The sequence below is a fragment of the Centruroides sculpturatus genome, unplaced genomic scaffold, assembly GCF_000671375.1.
Source record: "Centruroides sculpturatus isolate CEXI.00-Female unplaced genomic scaffold, Cexi_2.0 scaffold2208, whole genome shotgun sequence".
NCBI lineage: Eukaryota > Metazoa > Arthropoda > Arachnida > Scorpiones > Buthidae > Centruroides > Centruroides sculpturatus.
The window spans coordinates 12,708-36,763 of NW_019386309.1; the positions used below are offsets into that span (position 1 = coordinate 12,708).

At 31.0% G+C, this 24,056-nt stretch overlaps 1 protein-coding gene across 1 annotated transcript; it reads right to left on the reverse strand.

Annotated features, from left to right (window-relative positions):
* LOC111614496 (40S ribosomal protein S19-like) lies at positions 1-20,622 on the reverse strand. Its single transcript, XM_023355872.1, has 5 exons — positions 20,467-20,622; positions 6,937-7,007; positions 5,501-5,601; positions 3,329-3,512; positions 1-121 (listed from the first exon to the last, which is right to left on the reverse strand). The coding sequence occupies exons 2-5, from the start codon at positions 7,005-7,007 to the stop codon at positions 43-45; spliced, it is 435 nt and encodes a 144-aa protein (XP_023211640.1). The 5' UTR covers positions 20,467-20,622; the 3' UTR covers positions 1-42.
* Between the last annotated feature and the right edge of the window lie 3,434 nt (positions 20,623-24,056).

Genomic DNA, 24,056 nt, shown 5'->3' on the forward strand with positions numbered 1-24,056 from the left:
TTCCTCTGTAAACAAGTTTATTCAAATATTTCACATTACAAATTATGCTTGTGTTTTTCCTTTAATTTGAGATGCAATTCGATCCAAATCTCTTCTTCCCTGGCTTGTGAGTTTCCTTCCACTGAAAAAAATGAGAGATAAAAAGTAATAATAATTTATTATCTGTTATATAATTATGAATTACATTGCAACATTATATTTTTAACTTTACTGTTCAAAATTTAGATATTTTATCTTAATGTTTCATATATATTACAAATCAACAAGATTAAAATTGCTATAATTCCTTATCTTTTATAAATGACCAAATTAATCATATTTTTCTTCAAAATTTATTAAAATGCATGATATTTAATAGGCAAAACTACAAAAATAAGAATTTACATAAAAAATGCTTTTATTCAGTTATTTTTAGTTTTCCAATTTTAATCTTATGTATCAATAGCAACATTAAGAAATTGATTATTGTTAGTACAAGATTAATCAGACTCATTAATCAAATTCTTGAAATATCTTAGAGCAACGATAATACTGTTATAAACATTTATGAAGAACTAGTATAATTAATGTTTTATTTGCATTATAGCTTTGAAATCAAATTGTAAAAATAATTTTTGTGAAAAATAAGCCATATGATGATTTTTGTTTAGTTTTTTCTTGTATCATACTGTCAAAGTTATATCTGAATTTTACTAATGAGAAACTATCTTAAATTTTGCCTAAAAAACCTAACTAGTCATATGTGAAACAAGCCCTGGAAGCAAATATTGGAATACAGTCGACCCCCTATAAGATATAGATACGTTCCAATTTATTAGAAATCCAATTTCTTACAAGTCGTTCCAATCACAGCCCGACACGTGTCAAGTTTACGGACTACGGCTGATTGAAAGGTTTTCTTCCATAAAATTAATCGATTCTACACTAATCCGACTCAACATTTCCAAAATACGTATATTTTTTCGTAGTTTTATAGGAATCGTAATAATAGCTAGAGTATCTTTATAAAATTATATTCAAATTATAGAAATATACACCCACAACTGCCGTAAATGATTGGGATAAATTTGGATATAATGATTATAAATCAGAAATGAATTTGGCACTAGAGTGAGGCATTAGGCCATCTTGTATACAAGATGGCACCTAACACCTCACTCTAATGCCAACGAAAATTTTTTTTTTAAACTGTTGGCTTTACTGTTTATATATACTGGTAAGTGTATATTTTTGCTTTTCTAAACAAAAAATCTGAAACTGTGAAAACATTAAATTTATCTCATGCATTGTACAGGGCTGTTTATCATGCTGTATGAGTTCTAGTCGCAAAATTTCCATTGCGTTATACAGGAATTCAGTGTATATTAACCTGTCCAGTGTTAATCCTGGCATATCTCGGGTCGCAACCTGCTGACCTTGACTGGTTGACCCAAGATATCTCGTTTCAGCATTGGAACATTTTTGAAACTAGATGCCGCTAGTTGTTATAATTTTTATATTAAAACTAACTTCCGAAATATAATTTTTTTGTTTTTTATTTATTAATATATTTATTTTGTTTATGCAAAATAAAAAAATAATTTCGGATGATACAATAGCCATGACTTTTTTTTACAAAAGCATGTAATTTTCATTAGGTTTATTTTCATAAAAAAATTTAATATGGTGCAACAAGCAATGGAGAAAAATTTCAACATCAGATAGGTTAAATTGATCAAAGTAAACATTCTATTAGTGTTCCAAAATTCTACATAATATATTAACTTGATATAACTTATGAAATTATCAATAAATTTAAATATACAGTAGACCCTCAATTTAATGGACTGATTGGGGATTATGTATTATAAATATATATACAGTTAATATGTTAATATATAGTAGCAGATGAGACCAGCATTGCTTGGGCAAAAGTAACAATAGCAAAGATTAAGATTATAGCCAATCTACTCATTTTTACTGGGTGCAGGAATTAGTCTCAGAAGAGGGGGGACCTAATTAGAGAATTTTTAGATGGGTCTAAAAATATGTTTGATTTCCTGCAAAAATGCAAAAAACCACATCTAAAATAATACAGTAGAAGTAGTTCTTCAGGGTAATCCTTAACCCTCTCCTCCCAAGGCAAACAATCCAAATATTCCTTCTTAGTGTATATTCTCATGATGTACCATATTTCAGCTCCTAACCATTTGGGCTATCATCATCATCTCATCAAGATTATATTATAAGATTAACAATTGACCACATGAAATAGTGACAATTTTGTACACCTACTAGTTTTTCATAAACATTTTTCATCCAATTGACTTATTTAGCTGTGATTCCATATCCTCATGCTAAATGCTATCCACCTAATTGTGTACAAACATCAGACAAAAATATTTTTTCTGCATATCACTATCAAAAAAACCACTGCAGAAATTTACTGCCTTGCATATGCCATCACATACAGTTTTTTCATACAACTGCATGCATATATGATGATTTTCCACTTTGACATCATAAGGTCTCTCATGATTGTCAAAACAGGCAGTCATAATATCATGGATGTCTATCAGCTATTCATAATGTAATGTCAGTCCAACCTTAAATGCTTATCTCCAAGATAGCTTGGGCATCATGACCTTCAACAATTTAAATGTTTTCATGGCTTTTTATGCCAAAAATACTGAAAAATTTTCTGATTCTTCTGAAAAACATCTCAAACCCTCCTTCATTTAGTTCCAATTGAACTCATTTCACATTAGCCCTATCACAAAGTTTGAAGGGAGCCCCCAGACAATGTTCTGTAAACAAAACAATATATGTTGAAATTTGGCATATACAGAAAAGACACATTACAAAAGTTTTAGAATTGTCAAATGTGAGGAATGGCAATTATGCATGAAACATCAGTATCTTATGCAAGTTAAAAATAGTGTCTGTAATTATAAATTAATAATGAACTTAAAAGGTTTCAGATGTGTTAAAATATCCTATTATAATGTATAAGTATGAATAAAATACTAATATACATGGAGAAATTTATACTGATTGACTCAGAGCACACCAAAAAGTTGAATCAATATTTGCAAATAATAATTTTAAATTTTCCGTACAGCAAAAATGTTTGTCCATTAAATTGGGGTCTGTTAAATTGAGTGTTTACTGTACTAAAAACCATAACAAAATTCTTAAAACCTTTACATATTATCAATAAATTAACTGATTTCCGTTAATTTATTGATAACATTTTTGAAAATTTTTAGGTTTATACAAATTTAAAATTGAAACATGCTCATGTATTTTGATTAATGTGCTGATTATTTTAATTATTGATAAAACATACCCATTGCTATCCTTTTCAACCAATTTTAATAGTTCTAAAGCTTGAAGAGCTTTACGAGCAATGCTTGATGAACTTGGGCAGAAATGTGATGGACGAACACCTCTACGATGACGACCACCATAAATTTTTGTGAATGCACCAACTCCTGCAGGTGATCTCATGTACAAGTGTCGAGCAACAGAAGCTACATTTTATAAAAGAGATTAATTTTTGCATTAAAAATAATTTCATAAAAAAGATTTAGAAAAAAATTATATTTAAAAAACAAATAAATTTAGCAGTTTTAATTCTAAAGCAAAATAGGTCACAAATACACAATTTTGTTCTTATTTTGTTCATTTAGTGATGCAATATATTATTGTTATATGAAAGTATTTCTTTAGTCCAGTGATTCTCAACTTATTTTAATTGCAGAATCCTTACCACCTTTGATAAAAAGTTTTGAAATCTGACAATTTTTATTGATTATAAATAAAACAAAAAATTTAATAGTACAGTAGAGCATCGATTATCCAACTCATTGGAAACTGGGGATAATCAGATAACTGAAAAAAAATTTTTTTTAAAATAATAATCGTTGTTATTGTATCATTAAAAATTATTTTAAATTATTTTATTGCTCACAAAACAAACCACCACTCATAATTAGAAAATTAAGCCTCATTTAAACACTGGTCTCCCTTTCATGGTTGAGCCAGTGTTGCCAGCTAAAACATGCAAAAATTTAACGAAAATAATATTAAAGTAGCCAAGACATAGCCAAATATTGTAGTACCACACCACTAGTGGACATTTGAAAATTGCCAACTAGAAAGGTCGGTTAACTGATGTGATGGTTGATTGAGGGTCGGATAATCAATGCTCTATTGTAGTTATTTAACATACAAAAATCAGAATAATAATGGAAAGGCAAATATTAATTTAAACTAGTAATTAATGCAAAGAATTAATTTTTTCAGATGATTTTGTCAGAAGACAAAATGGGAGCTCAACTAATGAAATAATTGACTATATTTGAATATTTGCAAATCACTAAATGCATACAAATATTCAATTATTGTCACCACCTGGCTAACAGTTTCACCAACAAGAAGAGAGACTTTAGTTTTTAATACAAAAAATCAAATACACAGGAAAGAATCAACTATATGATTCAATTCTCCTATTATTGTAATTAATGGATTTTATTTTCCACAAATGCGAGACATGTAGTCTATGCACAGGTCCTCTTTTCCAATGGATTATTATTAATTTTTGACATTTAAATAAATTTTTCATACATATTTTAAATGATTAATTTATTGCAAAACTAACTTTATTATGGAATTCCAAATTTTATCTGCAGAACACAAGTTGGAAATTGCTGCTTTAATCACACATAAAGACAAAAGTCTCAATCTTGCATTAGAAAATTTAAATCAATTAAAACTTCAATAATAAAAAGTGCATTAAACATTTTTTTTTAAAAATCATTGATATTAAGTTTACTCATTTCTACATGAAAAAATGTACTTTATATTAAAAATAAATCACTCATTATTGTTAATGTAAATTATAAATTTAAGTTTTCAAACTTACATTTGAATAATTAACAATATAACTTAAATTTAATACAATAAAGAATTTAATAAGCAGAACCAGTTACTTAGTATATAATTGAAATTGAATATTAGATATTTTGACAGAGTTAAACAGCCTGAATTATTGGTTCAAGATAATGTTTGAGATGGGTTTTTGCCTATTTTCTTATCTGAAGTACTTTTGAGTTTGAATAATAAATTCATAATCAAGAAAGTTACTTGCATCCTATGCATTTGTGCTTCATTTCATTACAACAGGACAGTATATTGTTGCTTCAATGTTCACAATCAGAAAAATAGTAATTCATGTAGCATTTAAGTAATTAACACTAAAGCCCATTTTTAAAATATTTTACTGTTTAACAGAAGCACTAAGTTTGAATTTTTGTTAATATTAAAAGTGATATAATTATATAAATGATTAGTTCAAATAATGTATCAACAGATTCTTAAAATTTACAACTACCATATAAGAATTAAATTTCCAACATAATTTTAACAAAAACAGAAAATTATAATTTGGATTTATAAAACAGTTTCAAGTTAATAGCAGATAATTTTTCAATGAAAATTTATTATAAAAAATACTTACCACATCTTGTATAAAACCAATCATCATCATAAGGAGCAAGTTCTTTATGTATTCCAGTTTTTACTACATCAACCCATTCTGGAACTTTTAGCTTTCCTGATCTTTATAATTATAAAATTTTTAGTCAGTATTAATAAATAATCCATCTATTACATTGTAAAAAAAACTATATTTAATGCACAAATCAAATATCAAAAGTTTTTTTAATTTTTGATCTATTAAGATACAAAACTTAGTTTTCTAGTAATGAAGATATATAAAATCTCAATTTTAATCCTAATTACTAGTTTTACAAAGTATAAATATATACTGAAATAATACATACATTCTACTGTAAAAATACAGTACTTTCTTTAGATCAAATATAACTTCATTTCTAAATCATATTTACATTTATCAAGTTTAAAATATTTTATTTGGATAGTTTTTATTTTGTAATAGTACAGTAAAATTTCAACATAGTGTAACTATGAAATTTGCTAAAATACATGTCCTTTACAGTAAAATTTTGTTCTAGTAAAATATATAATTTTCACTGCCTGGAGTTTACACAATTCCTATTTTTGATAACAGGATAAATTGGCACTATGAGTATATTGGAGCTACCTGCAGACCATTGATTATTATTAAAGGAACATCACTACACTGTTCAGAAGGGTTTGGGCACAACAGTCCAAACAGTGCACAACAGTGCACCTTTGATAATGCATGCTTCTTATATAGCACATCTGTTCCTGCACAACTCAAGTATATCAAAAATCTTGAAATTTACAAAGTGACTAAAAGATTTCACTGTTAATTTTAAGAACACTTTTGTAGTATTGCATGCATGGAAGGCTATTTATGAACATTTATAATCTTATTTTTCTTCAACATTCTTTTATGCATTCAACCACCAGCACATGTTTAACAAGTTCTATTTTATTTAAATCTTGTTTTCTGGAATTTTATACTATGTAACATTCCATAACATGAAGATGGCTGTTAAAAAACAATTGAAAATGTTTGTTCTTATAATAAATTTGCTCATTTTAACTGGCTTACAGGTAATAGTTGCTGCTTTTATTGTAATCTCATCAAGTTTTGAGGTATCTTTTAATCCATGACATGAATCTTTTAGTAATTGCAAGCAATCTCCATGGCATAGATTTTGATGTCAGGTCACTAAAAATGATAACAGTGGAAAATTGCTGCATACACATGCAATTGTGCAAAAAAATTTGTACATAATTGTATATGTAAGACAGAAAATTTCTACAGCAGTTTTGGAAGGCTTATGATAAATACGAAAAATTTTTTGACTGAATTTTTTACAGATGGATAGCAGGAAGATATGGAAGCATAGCTAAGCAAGGTGAAAAATGTCCATAAAAAGTACTAGGTGCAGAAAGTTACCATTATTGCACATGAACAAGTTAATAAAAATTGATACTTACTTTTTCAAGAATGCTGCAAGGTGTTGAACAAATTGATGTTGATCAACGTCTTTCACACTAACAGATGGCATCTGAAAATTTAATACTACTGTAGTAAACTGAAATAAGCATTTCATTTATTTTATAATAAAATTTTATACATTAGATTATGCATTACAATATATTTTTTTAAAAATATGAAGCACTGAAATACTTGAAGATTTATAATTTTTTATGTTTATTTTATATAACGTATTTTACGACTATAAGATGCACTTTAATTTTTAAGCAATTTTTTTAAAAAATAACATTTTTACCGCCTAAATTCAATCCTTTTATACAGATTGAAGCAAACACTGATCCACCAATCAACGCTTAGTAGTGCTATCGAATGATGGTTGCTGGCCAATCCATGGTTGTGGATTCAGAACCATCGGTCATCTCATGATCCGCATTTCTATGGCAACAACCACTGCTCGTTTGAAAAGAGAAAAAGCACGGAAATTGTACATCCAGACGATTCAATCCTGATACCCCACAACTCATGTTCGTCGCATCAGTGCACTGCTGCTGCCAGTTGAATTCAATGTTGCCAGATAGAGATAAGTTTCCCACGGCATCAAATATATGGCCATTTTTAAGACGCAGTAATTTTAAATCAAACACTGGACATTTTTATATTAATTTTGAGTATAAGATGCACCTGAATTTTGGATGCAATTTTTCAAAAAAAAAAAAAAAATCCATCTTATAGTCCGTAAAATATGGTATATATAATTTTAAAAATTGTCAAGTTAAAGTAATAACTTGACAATCAAATATTAAATGTCAAATACTTTTTCAATTAAATATCCACAGTGAAGTTTTGCTGATACAACCTAACGTGTGTCCCATAAACACATAGGCATTAACAGATTTCCATATAAAAACATTCACACTAAAAATGTTGCAAAAATTATTTGTTTTGGCTTGCTTAAATTTTCACAAATGCACATGAAAAAATGATAACCATTTATTGAGACAAAAAACAAACACTAATTTTGAAAAATTACAATCAATTTGACTGTCTTAAAAATATAGACATATAACAAAGTTAACTGAAACAATTACTGGCATGTTAATAAATTGTATTTAACAATAACCTAATATCCAATGAAGCTTCCTTTGGCTAAAGTAACTTTGTAGATGCAGCTGAGTATTCACTGAATGAATTTTTGGAAAACAGATGCACTTATTTCCTCCCAGTGACAAATTATGGTTTTAGTTCCTCTACACCATGGATGTCCAACCCACAGCCCACACTGCACCCTAAACTTTTTAGGTATATTTTCATTTATTTTAGAAAATTGTTATGCATGTGGGATAGTACATACTGTTGTGAGCAATTTTTTTCGTGCATGAAAAACATGAAAACTGCTGATAAAAATAGGTTGAGTAATTCCCATTTAACTAACATTCTTAGAATTAAGACTAGTACCATAAAAGCAGATATTGGCATTATAAAAAAAAGCAATGTAAAAAATCACATTAAATTTATTTGTATTTTGTGTGAGTATAATTTATTTTTTTTACTGTCAATAATACAGTATTTTTTGTAATTATATATACAGTTGACCCCCTTATAATGCAGGTTCGTATATCATGGCGAAAAAATTGCGACTGTATTCGTATAAAGACGCTAAAAGAGACTCGTAAAATGCAGTAAAACGCCATCGCCGACTCGTGTCGCAACAGGATTGGTTGAATCTGGATCAATAGTGGACGAGCAGCCGAACTACTTACACACTATGGAGTTTAGGTGAGTAAGTTGAATTTGCTATCATCTGTACAGTATATAACTGTAAGTCTAATAATACAGTACTGTAATTTTATACATTTCTTGTGAAAAAAAAATTTCTTATTCAACAGCCATAAAAATTATTTTTATTAATAATGTCTCCAAAGTTCAGTGAATTTTTCGCAGAAAAATAACTTATCAGAAAATGCGCCTGCCGTTCGGTGCACTGCTCTGCGACAAAAACAAGCTTAAGCAACGGTGTCATCGAATGGTGTGCACTCGGTAAGTAATCCTACAATTTTTTGTTTATAGCATAGTTTATACGGATTCCCAAAAAATTATACGTGTTTTGGAAATGTTGAGTCAAATTAGTCTAGAATCGATTAATTTTATGGAAGAAAACCTTTCAAACAGCCATAGTCCATAAACTGCACACGTGCCGGGCTGTGATTGGCTCATGTATTTAAGGATTCCTACAACGTGAAATTCTTATAAAGTGGAGCATATCTACCGCATTATGGGGGGGGGTCGACTGTATGTTATTAAAATTTGATATTCACATTTTAAACTTTTTAAAAGAATATATTTAAACAAGATAACTTTTTGGCCCTCTGAATATATGTAAATTTCTAATTTGGCCCATTAGAAAAAAAGGTTGAATAATCCTGCTCTACACTATTATATTATTGCCCATTTGCATATACAGTTCTAGTCAGAATCCTCCAAAGATTTTCCATTGGATTAAGATGATATAGAGCTGGCCAATCAATGATAGGCACCCCATTATCTAAACACCATTCGTATATACCATTCATATATATTGTCGTGTGAATGAAAACATTGTCCTGTTGAAAGAACCGTTGATTCCTAACAACACATTCTGCACAGGGCAAGAGATTGCTCACCCTGATAAATCAGTCATGATAAATAATTATTTGCTTTTGTACACCTTTGTAAAAAAGCAAGTAGCATCTTTTCTTGCCAACTAAATTTGTCCCAAACCATAACTGAACCACCAGCTTATTGTCATTTGGAATATAGTTCTTTCTCCCTTCTCAAATCATGCCGTTAATGGCTCCAACCATCTGGACCATCTAAGTTGAATTTTTTCTTGTCACTCTATATGATGTTTCCAAGTGTCCATCCATCCAGCTCATTTTTTCTTAGTCCATAGTAAACATATCTCCTTATGAGCAGGTCTTAGTGATGGGGCAGGCTTTCTTGACTTATATACAAGATACTCTTCCAATAATTGATTTGTCAATCTTATACTTGAGTGTTGCTGATAACTTCCAAAATGATGTTTTATTGCTGGTATTCTAGCAAACAATAATTAGTTTTGCACTATTTGTAGCTTTTAAAGGGTGTCATGATTTCTTTTGACCATATTGATCTCCAAGTTTAATCAAGTTGTTGATTACAATGGATGACTGATTTAATTATTTAGCAATTGTTCTTGCAGAACAATTTTCAACTCTACGAGCAAGAATTTCATCTTTTTGTCTGTTAGGGGTTTGTCTTGGCCTATTGTTAAAAATCAGTAACTCTAACCAACTACAGTCATTTCTAGTAGTTTCAGCTGGGTTAATATTGACTTGTGGTATCTTAATATAAATCTGCCTTTATGTTTATGGGATGCACTTATATTTTAGATCATCATGTTAATATATTAAAGTATATATATAATATAAGTTTTAAAACCTGGATTTTTATTGAAGAAAGAAATACTGTATTATGGAAAGTTATGCACATATTTAAAAAATTCTGTCATTTCACTGTTATATACATCACATTTGTTTTCAATTTGAATATCATCACATGGTGCACAGAATGTTCTGTTTTTTAAAAAAAGCTGCTCAAACAACATTCAACTGATGAAACAATACATTAACCTGATGAAGACTCTGAAAGTGATCAAAAATGTTTGTTTTGGATGTTTTTTTTCATTAAATCTATCTACTGGAACCAATACAGGTGTCTGAATATTTAAAAGTAATATTATGGACAAATTTTTAAAGTAAACTCAATAATTCCCATTGCTTGTATAGAGAACATTATATAAAGATGCTTTAAAATTAAAATAACAATTTTAGTGTTTTTGTTTTTATTTTTTAAACTAAGATTATTACAAGTGATCTTTACATACATTACATAAAAATTTATTACTAGATTTAATCCAAAGTGATTAAGTCTAAAAACGAATGTATTTGAAAACAAGAATTCAGAACTATTTGATTCTAAAAACTTATTGTTCCTGAAAACTTGTGCTAGATATTCAAATACTAAATTCTCAGATGTGACTAAGCTTTTATGAAAAACAGGTTATAGTGTCTTTGCTCTACTGTCAGAAATTCTAATCATATTATGCTAATACAGAAATCAAGTTATTTTGTGATCTCACTTCAAGGAATTTTTATACTCTAGTTAATCATTAACTTCAATCTCCTTCAACAATATTAATCAACTTGTTCTCAAATACTTCATACTAGTTCATAACTACTCCATGCAAGACAAACTGCAGCATTGTTACCTTATTCTCATTGTTTTTCAGTATATTACATTCATTGCTGATTTTCAAGAACTCATTTGATTCTTGAAAGTTCTCAATCTCTGGTTAATTCCAACAAAGACTATACAGTACCAGACCAAGCTTGGAACCAGGAGTGGTCCAGATTTCTAGATTTTCCAGTTTTTTGGACACAGACTAAATACATGCTTAAAATATTAAATAATGGAAAGTAAAGAAAGAAATTGCATTTAACAGACTGTATGTCATTAGTCACACTGGAATGCATTAGGCAATGCATACATTATGGAAACTGAACAAAGAGGCTGCACAGCAACTACAGCTGTAAAGATTACTAAATTCAAAACTAGCCAGTTTTCTGGCAATTCTGGACTTCTAGAAACCTAGTCACACAACCTTATACCCCGTTCCCACCAAGCATTTCGATCTACATTATAAGTGACCAAGGTCAGTGACTATGCCATGGTGCACCCTCTCTCAACTGTTTAAATCTCGACTGAAACAAGGTTCAATCATGATTGACTCAAGAGTGTTCTTGAAACTAGATCCAGTCATAAGAGAGATCTCACAATCCCACATGCGCAAGAAAATACAAGATAGCCGCGGAACACATGTCCGGCTACCAACAGAGAAATAAAAAAGACATCTGGAGAGATGATGACATCTGTTTATTATTAGATATATGGCAAAAAAAGTATTTATTTCTAACCAAAACTTCCATTTTGTTTGTTGGTGTTTGTGACTAACCGTGTAGTTATGTCAGTTTTACCATTGCGTATAATAGTTGGGTTCTTCTCAAGTAGACTGCCTATGCGAACAGTTCGACATTCTTCTGGCGACAGTTACAATCAAGATTGTGGGTAAATCGACATCAAAGTGAGTCGTGTATTGTGTACAAACATAGTATTAGTCTCTCCAGTTTCTCAGAGCATTCATGCTCTGTAGTGATCATTACACCTAGTGGCAGTTTTACTTATTTGTCTACAAGTAAAATCTTAATTTCTTTTTTTTAAATTCAAATTAAATTCTTTTTTGCCCAAAACCTCTTATGTTTCCATGTTAGACAGGCTTCTGGTGAAATTTAACATATAAAACTGATTCATTTCATAGTTTATTTCAGCAGGTTTTACTGTAAAAGAAATCAAATGTGCAATTTATGCAATTAGTTTCAATTTACATTCCAGCAGCATTAATGATTCGTGTAATTTGTGACTAAATCATAATATTCGTTCATAAATTAGTAATACTTAAAACTTCATACCAATATATTTGTTCTCATTTATAAACTGAGCAGCTATAGAATTCTTAGCTGTTTGATCTATTCAAGCAGCTGCTAGACATCACTAGCACTTTCAACAAAACAAAAAACACTAAATACAAATTTGCTGTTTGTTCCAAATAAATATTTCTCCTTACAAACAGAATTTCTCATAATGTAAAATATGTCTTCTTCCTCTAGTTTGCAAACCTTTCAAATTGTATTGCATGCAATTTTGGAAGACATGAATGATTTGTGATATTGATGACTTCTTTTGATGTAGGGTCAGGTATATTTATAAAACTGACTAACATCCCTACAATAATGACCACTTGTAATTGCACTTTAACATTTGTAATTTTTAACATGAGCATGTTCATGAACATGCATGCATATGATATACTTTATATATTGTACTGCTCACTTTCCTCCTCATTTCCACATTACCAAATACAATGGAATCTCCATAGCTGTCCTAATTTTCATACACAAGACATACACCATATGTGTAAATTGTATCTTGACTACCTAGAGCAGCAATCTTTAATCTTCTCACCTGAGGACTGGCAAAAATAGGAATATTTCATGGACTGGCAGAGGACTAAAGATAAATTTTCTCAGACAAACTGTTTAGATATGGGTGATAGACATGACTGTCGTAACTGGTCATGACAAGATAGTGGTTATTGACAAGACTATGTCTTGTTTATAAAATTGTACTACCTGCTGTGTTACCAGCTTAGAGGTATGAAGGAGTACATGTCAGGAGTTGCAATTTGGCACAGAGTATTAGGTGCCCAAATCATGCACGCATGACTTAGGCACCTAATAAAAAAAAAACCAGACTTGTAGGTAGTCAGGGGATCAAGAACAGTCAATATAAAATACAAAATGGCAACACTCTCTACAAACAACATAGTAGTGCGAGATTTGCACATGCGTTGCTCGTTGGAAAGTTGGAAATACGAATATTGTGAAATCGAATTTTGACAAACACATGCATTGGGAAGTTCGAAAAGTGAATGTTGCTAAATTGAATTTTGACAAACGAATCTTTTAAAAAACCCATTTACCTGTCTCATGTTATTCCCCACATATTTCTGGTCACCACGTGATAACCTTGACCAATTGACCAAAGACATCTCATTTCATCATCGGAACATTTTTGAAACTAAATGGCGCATCGTTATAATTTTATATTAAAACTAACTTCTAAAATATAATTTGTTTTCTTTTTACATTTATTAGTACATATTATTGTTTGTGCAAAATAATAAAATAATTTTGGACGATACAATAGCCACAATTATTTTTCAAAAACGGGAAATTTCATTAGGCATTGGCAAAAATTCAACCCAGAGCGACACGCAATGGAGAGAAATTTTGAAATTGGATAGGTTAATTTCACCAAAAATGTCTCACGGATGACCTCGTGGCCATGGCCAGCAAAGTTTCAAAGATCGTGCTCAAAACCAGCAATACCAGAGGATTGGAGAATAAGAACAAGACCCACCGTAAGCATCAAGGTAAGCGTATAGGTGGTCACTTAAACCTAATTCACAAATATGTCGCACAAAAACAAAAAATTAAATTTAACCCATCACATAGCACAAAACTAACTGTTCTATTGTAAAGAGAACTTTTATTCAAGTCAAATAAAAAAATATTTTGTCATTTGACTGATTTCCAAATGTGAAAATCATACTCAGCCAAATGATCACCATTAATAACTATGCTATTATTATTATGCTATAATTAATCATTAATTATAGGATGATAATAAATTATAGCAGTGAGGGGCAATAAAGCAGTGTGTGTCACAAATATAATCCTGGATGATGATAATTTTTTTTTTAGCTTTCCAAAGTCCCTCAGTTTTCACATGCCTCTGCAATTCTAAACATAGTCTTGACATGCACCGCCAACTAGGCATATACTCTATCCCCATTACCGATCAGAGAACCAACCACAACTTAAAATATGTAGGAACTACTACACGCCCTTTACACACCTGCCTCAAAGAGCTCTAGAATTCCATCCTGAAAGAGTCAGCCAACACTGTGTTAGCTATCTTTGCCTCTGACCCCAACAGATGTAAATTTTGACCATGCACACCTCTTACACAGCTCCACCCAGAAATAACTTTTCAGATATTTAGAGCAGGTTGAAATCTATGAGGACAGTTTTTTCAAGCTCTGATGTTCCATAAAACAAAGACAAGTGTAAACAAGTAAAACAGCAAAACCGTATTTGGGACAAGACTATGTCTCAGAGACTCACTACTAAGCGGAATCACTTTGATGCTCAAGGCGGGTCTCGTTCTCATTCTCCAATCTTTGGTATAGCTTATTTTGGGCACGATTGTTCAAACTTTGCCAGCCACAGTGTATTTTCGATGAAATTAATCTATCCAATTTCAAAATTTCTCTCCATTGCATGTCAGCCCAGGTTGAATTTTTGTTGATTTGTAACAAAATGTTTGGCATAAGGTTGGTGTTTAGAAAATTTCCCATTTAAAAAAAAATAATCATGGCTATTGTATCATCCGAAATTATTTTTTATTTTGCACAAACAATATACAGTTTAACCCAATTATAACATCTGATGTAACAACAACCCTAATATAACATCAAATTTTTATCAGTCCCACAATTTTACTATACTAGATAATGTTAAAAAACCCACTTGTAATGACATAAAATAAAACTGTTTTAATGTCATATTTGAAACACTCCCAAATTTACAAAATTAGATTACAAATTTTATTTAATGAAGAAAATACTACATGTTCAGTCCTAGGGTGAGAGTCCACTTCCTATAAAAACTGTGGGTGGTACTCTCACCACCTGACTTTGATTTGCTTGTTTGTAGAGAGAGTCGCCATTTTGTATTTTATTTTGACTTGGTTCTTGGTCCCGAGTACTTACAAGTCTGGCTTTTTTATGCGCGCATGATTTGGGCACCTAATACTCTGTGCCAAATTGCAACTCCTGACATGTACTCCTTCATACTTCTAAGCTGGTAACATAGCAGGCAGTAAAATTTTATAAACAAAGCAGTCTTGTCAATAATAAAATGAATTCATTACCAAAAGTTAGGTACAAACATGGTTACTTTTCAACATAATCACTGTGAAGATTGAGGAATTTGTCATATCTGTGGTTGAGCTGTAAATCTGTGGATGCTTGTGAATTTCACTGAAAAAGAAAAATGCTAGAAAAGCTCTTATTTGATGGAATCATTGTTTTTGTTCAAATAATGAACTGATACAAAATTGGTATGTTAAAGCCAGCTTGTGATAAACAGAAAACATTGATCTTGATTCCAAAAATTAATAGTAGCTTTACAGCAGTGATTCCCAAACTTTTCCATCCACTGCCCCCTTTGTTCCATAAAGTTATACCCAATGCTCCCTAAGCCATTTTCTCTTGTGTGAGAAAGGATTGGAAATATTCTTAGGAAAACTTTTCTATGAATCTCACACTTTGTGCCCTTACCGTACATTGTTCTCAACATCTGGAAACCATTAAATGCAATGTTTCCAGTGACCCCAATTTTGCTTTTGGTCACCATTCAATACCCTGCCTCCAGCGTCACCCCCAAATTTACTCATTGCTCACAAGGGGGCATTATTGCTCACTTTGAGAAACACTGCTTTACAGTTTTTTATATCTTGTTATTCTCTTCTTTTGTAGTAAAGATGAATTTTGTCTCTGTTACATTAATAACATTAAACTACAAGCCTGAGATCCATTCTTAAATCAAATTTCTTGACAACTATGGAAAAGAAAGCTATTTCTATTCCTGAAATAAGATCAAAGAGAAAGCTAAAGTCTAAACCTCCAATTAGAAAGTTATAAGTTGGTATTTAAACCAGTCATCAAGAAACATCATTTTTGCAATGTGCTATTTTGCAATCTGATTTTAACAAGTTACCATATCAAGGGCTAAAAACAATCTGTAATCCACCCATAATTTTGCTGTCTGAATCAGTTATAACTTGGTCACAACTTGAAATCAAACACATGAATGTATAGAAAGCATTAACAGTGAATTTGGAAATCATCTCAGTTACTGTTAATGAACTACAGTAGATAGCAAGCACAAGTTGTAAGAGCATGACAGGCTTTTATTGCATGTTATATTCTATTACAATGGAATATAAAAATTAACATATTTTTAGAAATTTATCACTAGTTTGCGGCAACCTTAAATTATTTTCTTCTTTTATAAGTACTAGAATTTCTCATTTCTTAGTTATTTGCTTGTCCCAGGATTTTGGGGAAAAAGTGAACTGTTTCCTGGGATCCGGGAAACAGTTCACTTTTTTGCCGATTAAGATATACAATATCTTGAAATCAAATGATATACAGTAAACTCCCGATTATCCATGTGCAGATTATCTGTGCATGAATTTAATTTTAAAAAAATAATTATACATGTATGTATTTTTTAAACAGTTGCTTGCTTTCATGTTTACGCATCCTGTAAGTGTGTACATGTTCGTATTTAGATGTTTGAAGCGGGTGGTGGAGGTATCTGAAGTTAGCTGGACTGGTTTTAGTTAGGCCTCTTCTTTCGCACCAGACGTTTCTTTTCGGAGGAGAAAACGATAATGAGTACATTTATATAAAGTTTCGTGTTGCATGTTATAATACATATAACAATTTAAGATTTGATTATATGTACAGTACATATGTATAATACATATTATGCATAATATTTTTTTCAAATAACTCTCCCACAAATACTTTTAGTGTAAAATTACATAAAATAAGATATATTTTGAAATTTTCAGATAAGTACCCTTAAAATGCCTAATCTAATAATCGAAAGAAAGTCGTACTTACTATGAAACAAAAACTAACGTTAATTGAAAAATTTGAAAAAGGCGAATTTACATGTTGTATTTTAGAAATAAATAATTATAGTTCGGATTATCCATGCCACCTCTCCCCACCATTAGCCCAGATAATCGGGAGTTTACTGTAATTATTTTTCATTTTTTAAAGTAATCTAATATATTCTGCAACCTCCAAAATCATATTAATAATGCTGTGTAAGATATATATTAAAAATTATCTTTGAATTACATAGAAATTTTCACAAATAGAAAAAATGTATTAAAGTTTGCTGAAAACTGCATACAACAACAAAAAAATGCTTTGAACTGAGTTGGAAAAAAAAAACAAGAACAACTCAGATCAAACTTCTAACTTTTGTTTTTTAAATAAAACATAATACAAAAGTTTAAATACTGGCCTCCCTTCAATGGTCGAGCTATGTTGCCAGCTAAAACATGCAAAAATTTATAAAAAATTATATTAAAGTAGCCAAGACATAGCCAAATATTGTAGTGCCACATCACTAGCGGACAATTGAAATTTGCCGACTAGAACGGTCGGTTAACCGAGGTGACGGTTAATCGGGGGTCGGATAATCGATGCTCTACTGTATTTCAAAAAGAAAAAAAATATTGTTTTCTTTTAAAATAATTTTACAATTTGTATTGTAATATTTGAATGTAGAAAACCTTTCTAAAGTAAGATTCACTATACAGTCACATTGCTCTATTAACTAATTAATTCCCTACTGGTAGGATTTCTCATTTCCCAGTCTTTTGCATATCCTGGAATTTCGGGAAAAAAGTGAACTGTTTCCCGGGATAGAATTAATTATTTTTAAGATATACAAAATATCTTGAAGGATAATTTTCATTTTTTAAATAAAACATAATACAAAATGTTAATGTTAATTTTTATAATAAGATTTTAAAAAGCAAAGATGGTCAATACTCCGATCATGCAATCTGATTCTTATTTTAGTAATAAAAAGTCCTGCTATCGAGAATGCCCTTTCTGATTCAACTGATGTAAGTGTATTTAAGAGAAGACAGATGTTCTGTGATTTTTCACCTGTAGCCTGGAATTCTGGATTTCTAGTTTACTTCTTTTGCTCTCTAGTATTCTTGATTTATCTGCCTTGACTGCTTTAATAGAAACATCAAGCTTATAGCCCAATAATTCAGCAGTTTGTTTGTCTTTAATAATCAGGTTTATGAAGAAAAACTTCATACATGCAGACTTCATACTCATTTGTATCCTTCCCAATTTGCACACCTGGCATAATGCAGTTATTGAAGCTACTGGGCATGGTTAAAAATTAAGACAGCATAAGCACAATTATTCCAGATATAGGTTCTAACAAGTAAACAATTTTCAGTGTCTTGCCACAAATAAGCTACATATTGATTATTGACCATTTGTGACATGCCATAACTAGCAAAAATTTAAAAACTAATAAATACAAATGTATTGACAGTTAATTATACTTTCTATTTGCAAAATTTTCTCAACTTTAACACAAAATAAGAAAAAAATGAACTTTTAAGAAATTTGCGGGATTTCCCGGGTTAAAAAAACAACCAGAATCCTGTTTGTGAAACCCTAATAAGTACAGTAGAGCGTCGTTTATCCGAAGGAATTCCAGTCGACAAATTTAAATTTTCGCCAGTGCTGTGGTGCTGTAATCTTTGGCTATGTCTTCGGCTACTCAAATATTTTACGTTTTTGATACTAAATTTAACTTCTGAAGTATAATTTTTTATTGTTTTTATATTTTTCAATATATTTATTTTGTTTGTACAAAATAAAGAAATAATTTTTAATGATACAATAGCCATGATTATTATTTTAAAAAATTTACGTTAGGCTTAACATCGACGAAAATTCAATACGAAGCGACACACAACGGAGAAAAATTTCAACACGGGATAAATTAATATATTTTTTCGTACATAATTGGTTATCCGAACAACCCCAGTCCCCAATTGATTCGGATAAACGACGCTCTACTGTACTTATAAAAGAAGAAAATACTTTAAGGCTGCCGCAAATTAGGCAATGCCGTTGGTTTTGACATGATGTCAAAGGCAATTTTTATGGTCATGTGACTGTTTTGCTTTGACAATTGGACAAATTTGCCACTTGTGATATCACTCCAGATGTAGTTCCATAGAACCAATGAACATTTCATCTACCACTTTACAAACTATTACTCAGTAATTTGTTTTGTAAAATGACGACAACTTCGTAGTTGATGTTAGCTTTGGATGTTCCATTTATCTATCAGAAATTTAATAAGTAAACGAAAATGAAAGCAAAATCAAGAACCAGACAGATTTATAAATTTTGACAAAATCAATGAAATATTTTATATTCTCAATTCTATGAAAATCTATCCAACAGTTCTGTTTCATAACCTCACTGTAGCCAAGACCATGGCCAAAACAAAGCACAAACACACTCTTTCTCATGCTCCTTTCTTGAAAACTTTAAAATGCACACAAGTGTCATCGATTGCCGCCCGAAAAATCTAATTTCTTGGATCCGAGAGGTATTGAACGAATGGTCTACTTTTCATCGAAGGATAAGACAGAGTGACTAAGTCAATAACAGGCAATCAAATAGTCACCAAGCAGGCGACGATCAAACTAATTTGCTTCAATATTGCCTAATTTGCAGTGGCCCTTACAGAGCAAATATTTTTCTTCAAGATTCTCACTTTTTAAAATTTCGCATCCAATAATCACCTCTTGAAAAATATAGGTATAAATAATACGCGTCAAAATTGTTTAGTAGTACATATTAATTATCTCGCCTTCTTATAACGTAATAACACGGATTTAAGGAAATACAATTCCTTAAAATAAATTTCGCTAGAAATCACTAATAAATAAAAAACAATATAATATTTAATAACTAAAATTAAGGTAATATTAAAAACATTTCAATTCTTTGTAGCAATTATATTTGTAAATTAATAATATAAAAAGTTACTTTAACACCACATGTAATATCGAGTTCAGACCGCCATTTTGAGAGAACACGCGGCTTACAAATTAATTTACTACTTTTTAAGAAACTTAATATACAATCATAAGGATTTCTATTAATATAAAACAAGAGACTACTTTACAGTAAATCTAACCTTAATAATAATTCAAAAAATATTCTTCTCTTGGCAGAACAACAAAGTGAAACTTGTGAAACCTCAAACACACCGAAAACTGCCGTACAGTTCACGAAAATGGATGACAAATGTCGTCACTCAGACTGACGAATTACAGGAATAGAAAAAAAATAATTAAAAAAAATAGCCCAAAAATAATTTTTACCAAAAGTATTATCGAACATTTTAAAATGAATAAATTATTCTAAATTTAAAAAACTTTCAAATAATATTACAAAAAAAACTGCTTATTAATACTAATTTAAAATTTTGACAGATATACGGTAAATTGAGATTTATAAAAGAAATTAAGATTAATTTATGAAAGAAAATAATAATAATTCGAAGATATAAGCCTTAAGTGAAATGTTAGTTTCACATTTTTTTCTAATAAATTGCTGCAAAATACTGTCATCATCGACGTTTGATTCAATGTTTTGTTCTATAACTGAAATTATTGTACAAATTTCAAAATTGATATATTTATTGTTTCGTAACATATCAGAAGACAAGTTTAGATGATTGATCTCAATTTCATCCGTTATTTAACCACAGCTTTGATATCAATCAATGGCAGATCCAGAAGAATACAAAGTCGGCTAACTTAACGGCCAGATGGCCGAACAGTCTGAGGACCTAGAATCAAATCCCAATGGGCCGAAAAAACCCCAGGAATTTTTCAGATGAGGCTCCGTCTGATATGTCGGGCCCTGTCCCTCACCACCCGGCCGCAGTGTTATAAGCCTGGCCGAACCCATAATGGGATTAAATCTGATGGGAAGTAAAAAAAAGATCATAGTGCCCACAATGCAGAAAGAGTTAAGTAAAAGTGAACTAACTCAAAAAATGAAATATTTTTGAATAATTAATAAGAACCTTATGTTAAAAATGCACGACGATTGTATTGAGGATGGTCCAATAAACATTATATGCTATCGTAAATATATTTAAAAACAATGTTTTGAATTTCAAACAAATATTGTAGATTTTAAAAATTTTGTGTGTCAACCGGGAAGGCTTAAAAGCTCCTGCAGCCCCCATGGATTGGCTCTGCTATCAATCAATATTTCAAACCAGTCATATATCGTTTGTATATACTGTATGTCTTTCCAACGCAAGCAACGTCATCGACTAGCATTGGCGAGATTTAATAGAATGTCCAATTTAAGTCATTTATAAAATGAGACACATTATTCCAAACTGTGTCTTATCCTTTTTCTTTTTAATTTTCAGTACTCAATAAAGTCTTTTAGATCTTTAAATTTGACAACTCTAACATTGGTTCGTATATCTTCATGAACATTTTGACGGCCTGATGTGAGCAGTCAAGAAGGCAGCCGCCGCTCTAGGGGACCCGGGATCGAATCCGGACAGGTCGAAAAATCCCCAGGAAATTTTCGGGGGTGGTCCATCTGGATATGTGGGGCCCCGTCCCTCACCACCCGGCCGCCCCATTGTGGATCTGGCAGAACCCATAATGGGCTTGCTAAAAGAGACCCTCTTAGTGCCCATAGGGCGGAAAGAGTTAGAAAAAACCCTCATGAACATGATGTAAACTATTAGCCAATAAAATTATAATTTCAACGGAAAATATGAAAGATATTGAAGTTTGTAAAATGGATAGTTAAATGTAAAAAGTCTGTTTGAATTTGCTGACTTTTGTAACGACAGTAAAATTAATAGCAATATACAACTAAACTTTGAAAAAACAAAATCCAGCAACGAATAAACTTGATTAAAATGATTAGAAGTAAACTTCCCGACTGAGATTTTATTTTAAAAAGTAACTTTTATATCATAAAGCATAAATAAAATTGTGGGTGGCACCATCTGTTATGAGATTTAGTTATAAAAAACTTTTTATATTTTAAATTACTATAAAATGACAAAAAGCTTAATTTTGAGGGTAGCTTTGAGTTTTGTAAAAAAAAAAAAAAAAAAAAAAAATAAAAATGTTAATAACCAATAAATCTTCATTAAGCTCGACCTCTTTCGAGACATGACATGTGACCATTCACTATTTACTCACCCCTCAACCTTTATTAAACCACCAAAATTTAATAGTATGAACGTCTCTTATATATAAGCGTCCATGCCAAATTTTGTTTCTTAATCTTTACCCCATCCTGAGATATTAAACGAAATAGACGCCAAAACACACATGTATCCATGGAATTTTTTCTCGTTTTTTTGACTTTTTTGAGTTCAGAAGTCTTAAAACGTGGACATTTGCAAAAAAAAAAAAAAAATTGAAGAATGAAATTTAGCACGATTCCAATACTTTTCCTTGTTTTGTACTGTGCACATACTGTACACATTCGGCTGTGTACACATGTACTCAGCCGAAAAAGTAAAATGCAGATTAAGGGCATGTTTGGATATTCCAGACTCTGGATATTCTAATCAGTAACACTGCGGTAGTGGTGACTGATGTCATCGGTCATAGCCGGTTATTCCGGACGATTAGCGCGTTTTTAAACACGCTGGTTATTTTGTGGTATTCGACATGGCGAAAGTCAAGAAGAGATAAGATTAATTCTATCATTGCTCTCGAATATTGATTCAGAATCATGTGACGATGATGATTTGACAAGATCATCAAAAGATGAAAATGAACTAGTAAAATGTTTTTAACAAGTATCGAAGAAAAATTTAACTTCGTTTAGTTTATATTGCGAAATCAATAATTTCGTAGCATTTGATGGCCATTTTCCATGCTGTCTTGCCTCATCTGAAATTTGGGATGGCATGGCTATCTGATCTTGGTCACTTTGTGTCGCAGAAACAAAATGTTGTTTTATTTTTTCTAAATTTTTAAAATCACTGCCACATTTGTCACACGATACAATGTGTCCGCCGTCTTATAATTCAATAGAGCCGCTGTAACCGCAGGACAACTGGTGACATCATAACAGTGATTTCTAAACGCGGTTAGTTATTTAGGTCACATTTTCTAAACGCCTTAGTAACTACCGCCAGTTACCAGTGTTACCGGTTACAATTTCCAAACGCGCCTCTAGTCGATTGCCTAGGGGTGTCAAGATATGGGGCGCCAGCAATACTCATAAACAAAAAAAAATTTAATTAAAAAAGTTTTTTTAATGGTTGTTATGATGCCATGAGTCATAAATCATCAGAAACATCGTGCGAATCCACCAACACAGACTCCTAGCGAGTTTTGGAGAAGATCACTAATTATTCCGTACATAGATTCATTAATAATGTCTTTGGAACAGTGTTTTTCTGAGGAGAACTTGCTCGCATTTTCATTGCTTACGTTGCACCCTCGCGTAATGCTTGATGTGATGTATGAAGATTTTTTTTAAACTATAATTTTTTGTAGTTAGTACAATTTGAATGATTTTCTCGGTGAAGCCGAACTTTGGTGCAACCAATGAAAAGGAAAAAAGTGCCAAATGTCAAACTGAAGGAGATAGAACTAGCTGCACTAGTTAAAGAAACGCAATTGTTCTATCCATCCATAAAACGGGCGCTACTTATCTCACCTGCACAGCCCTGCACAACATGCACTATCAAAAGATCCTTCAGCACTTTACGCAGGGTAAAAA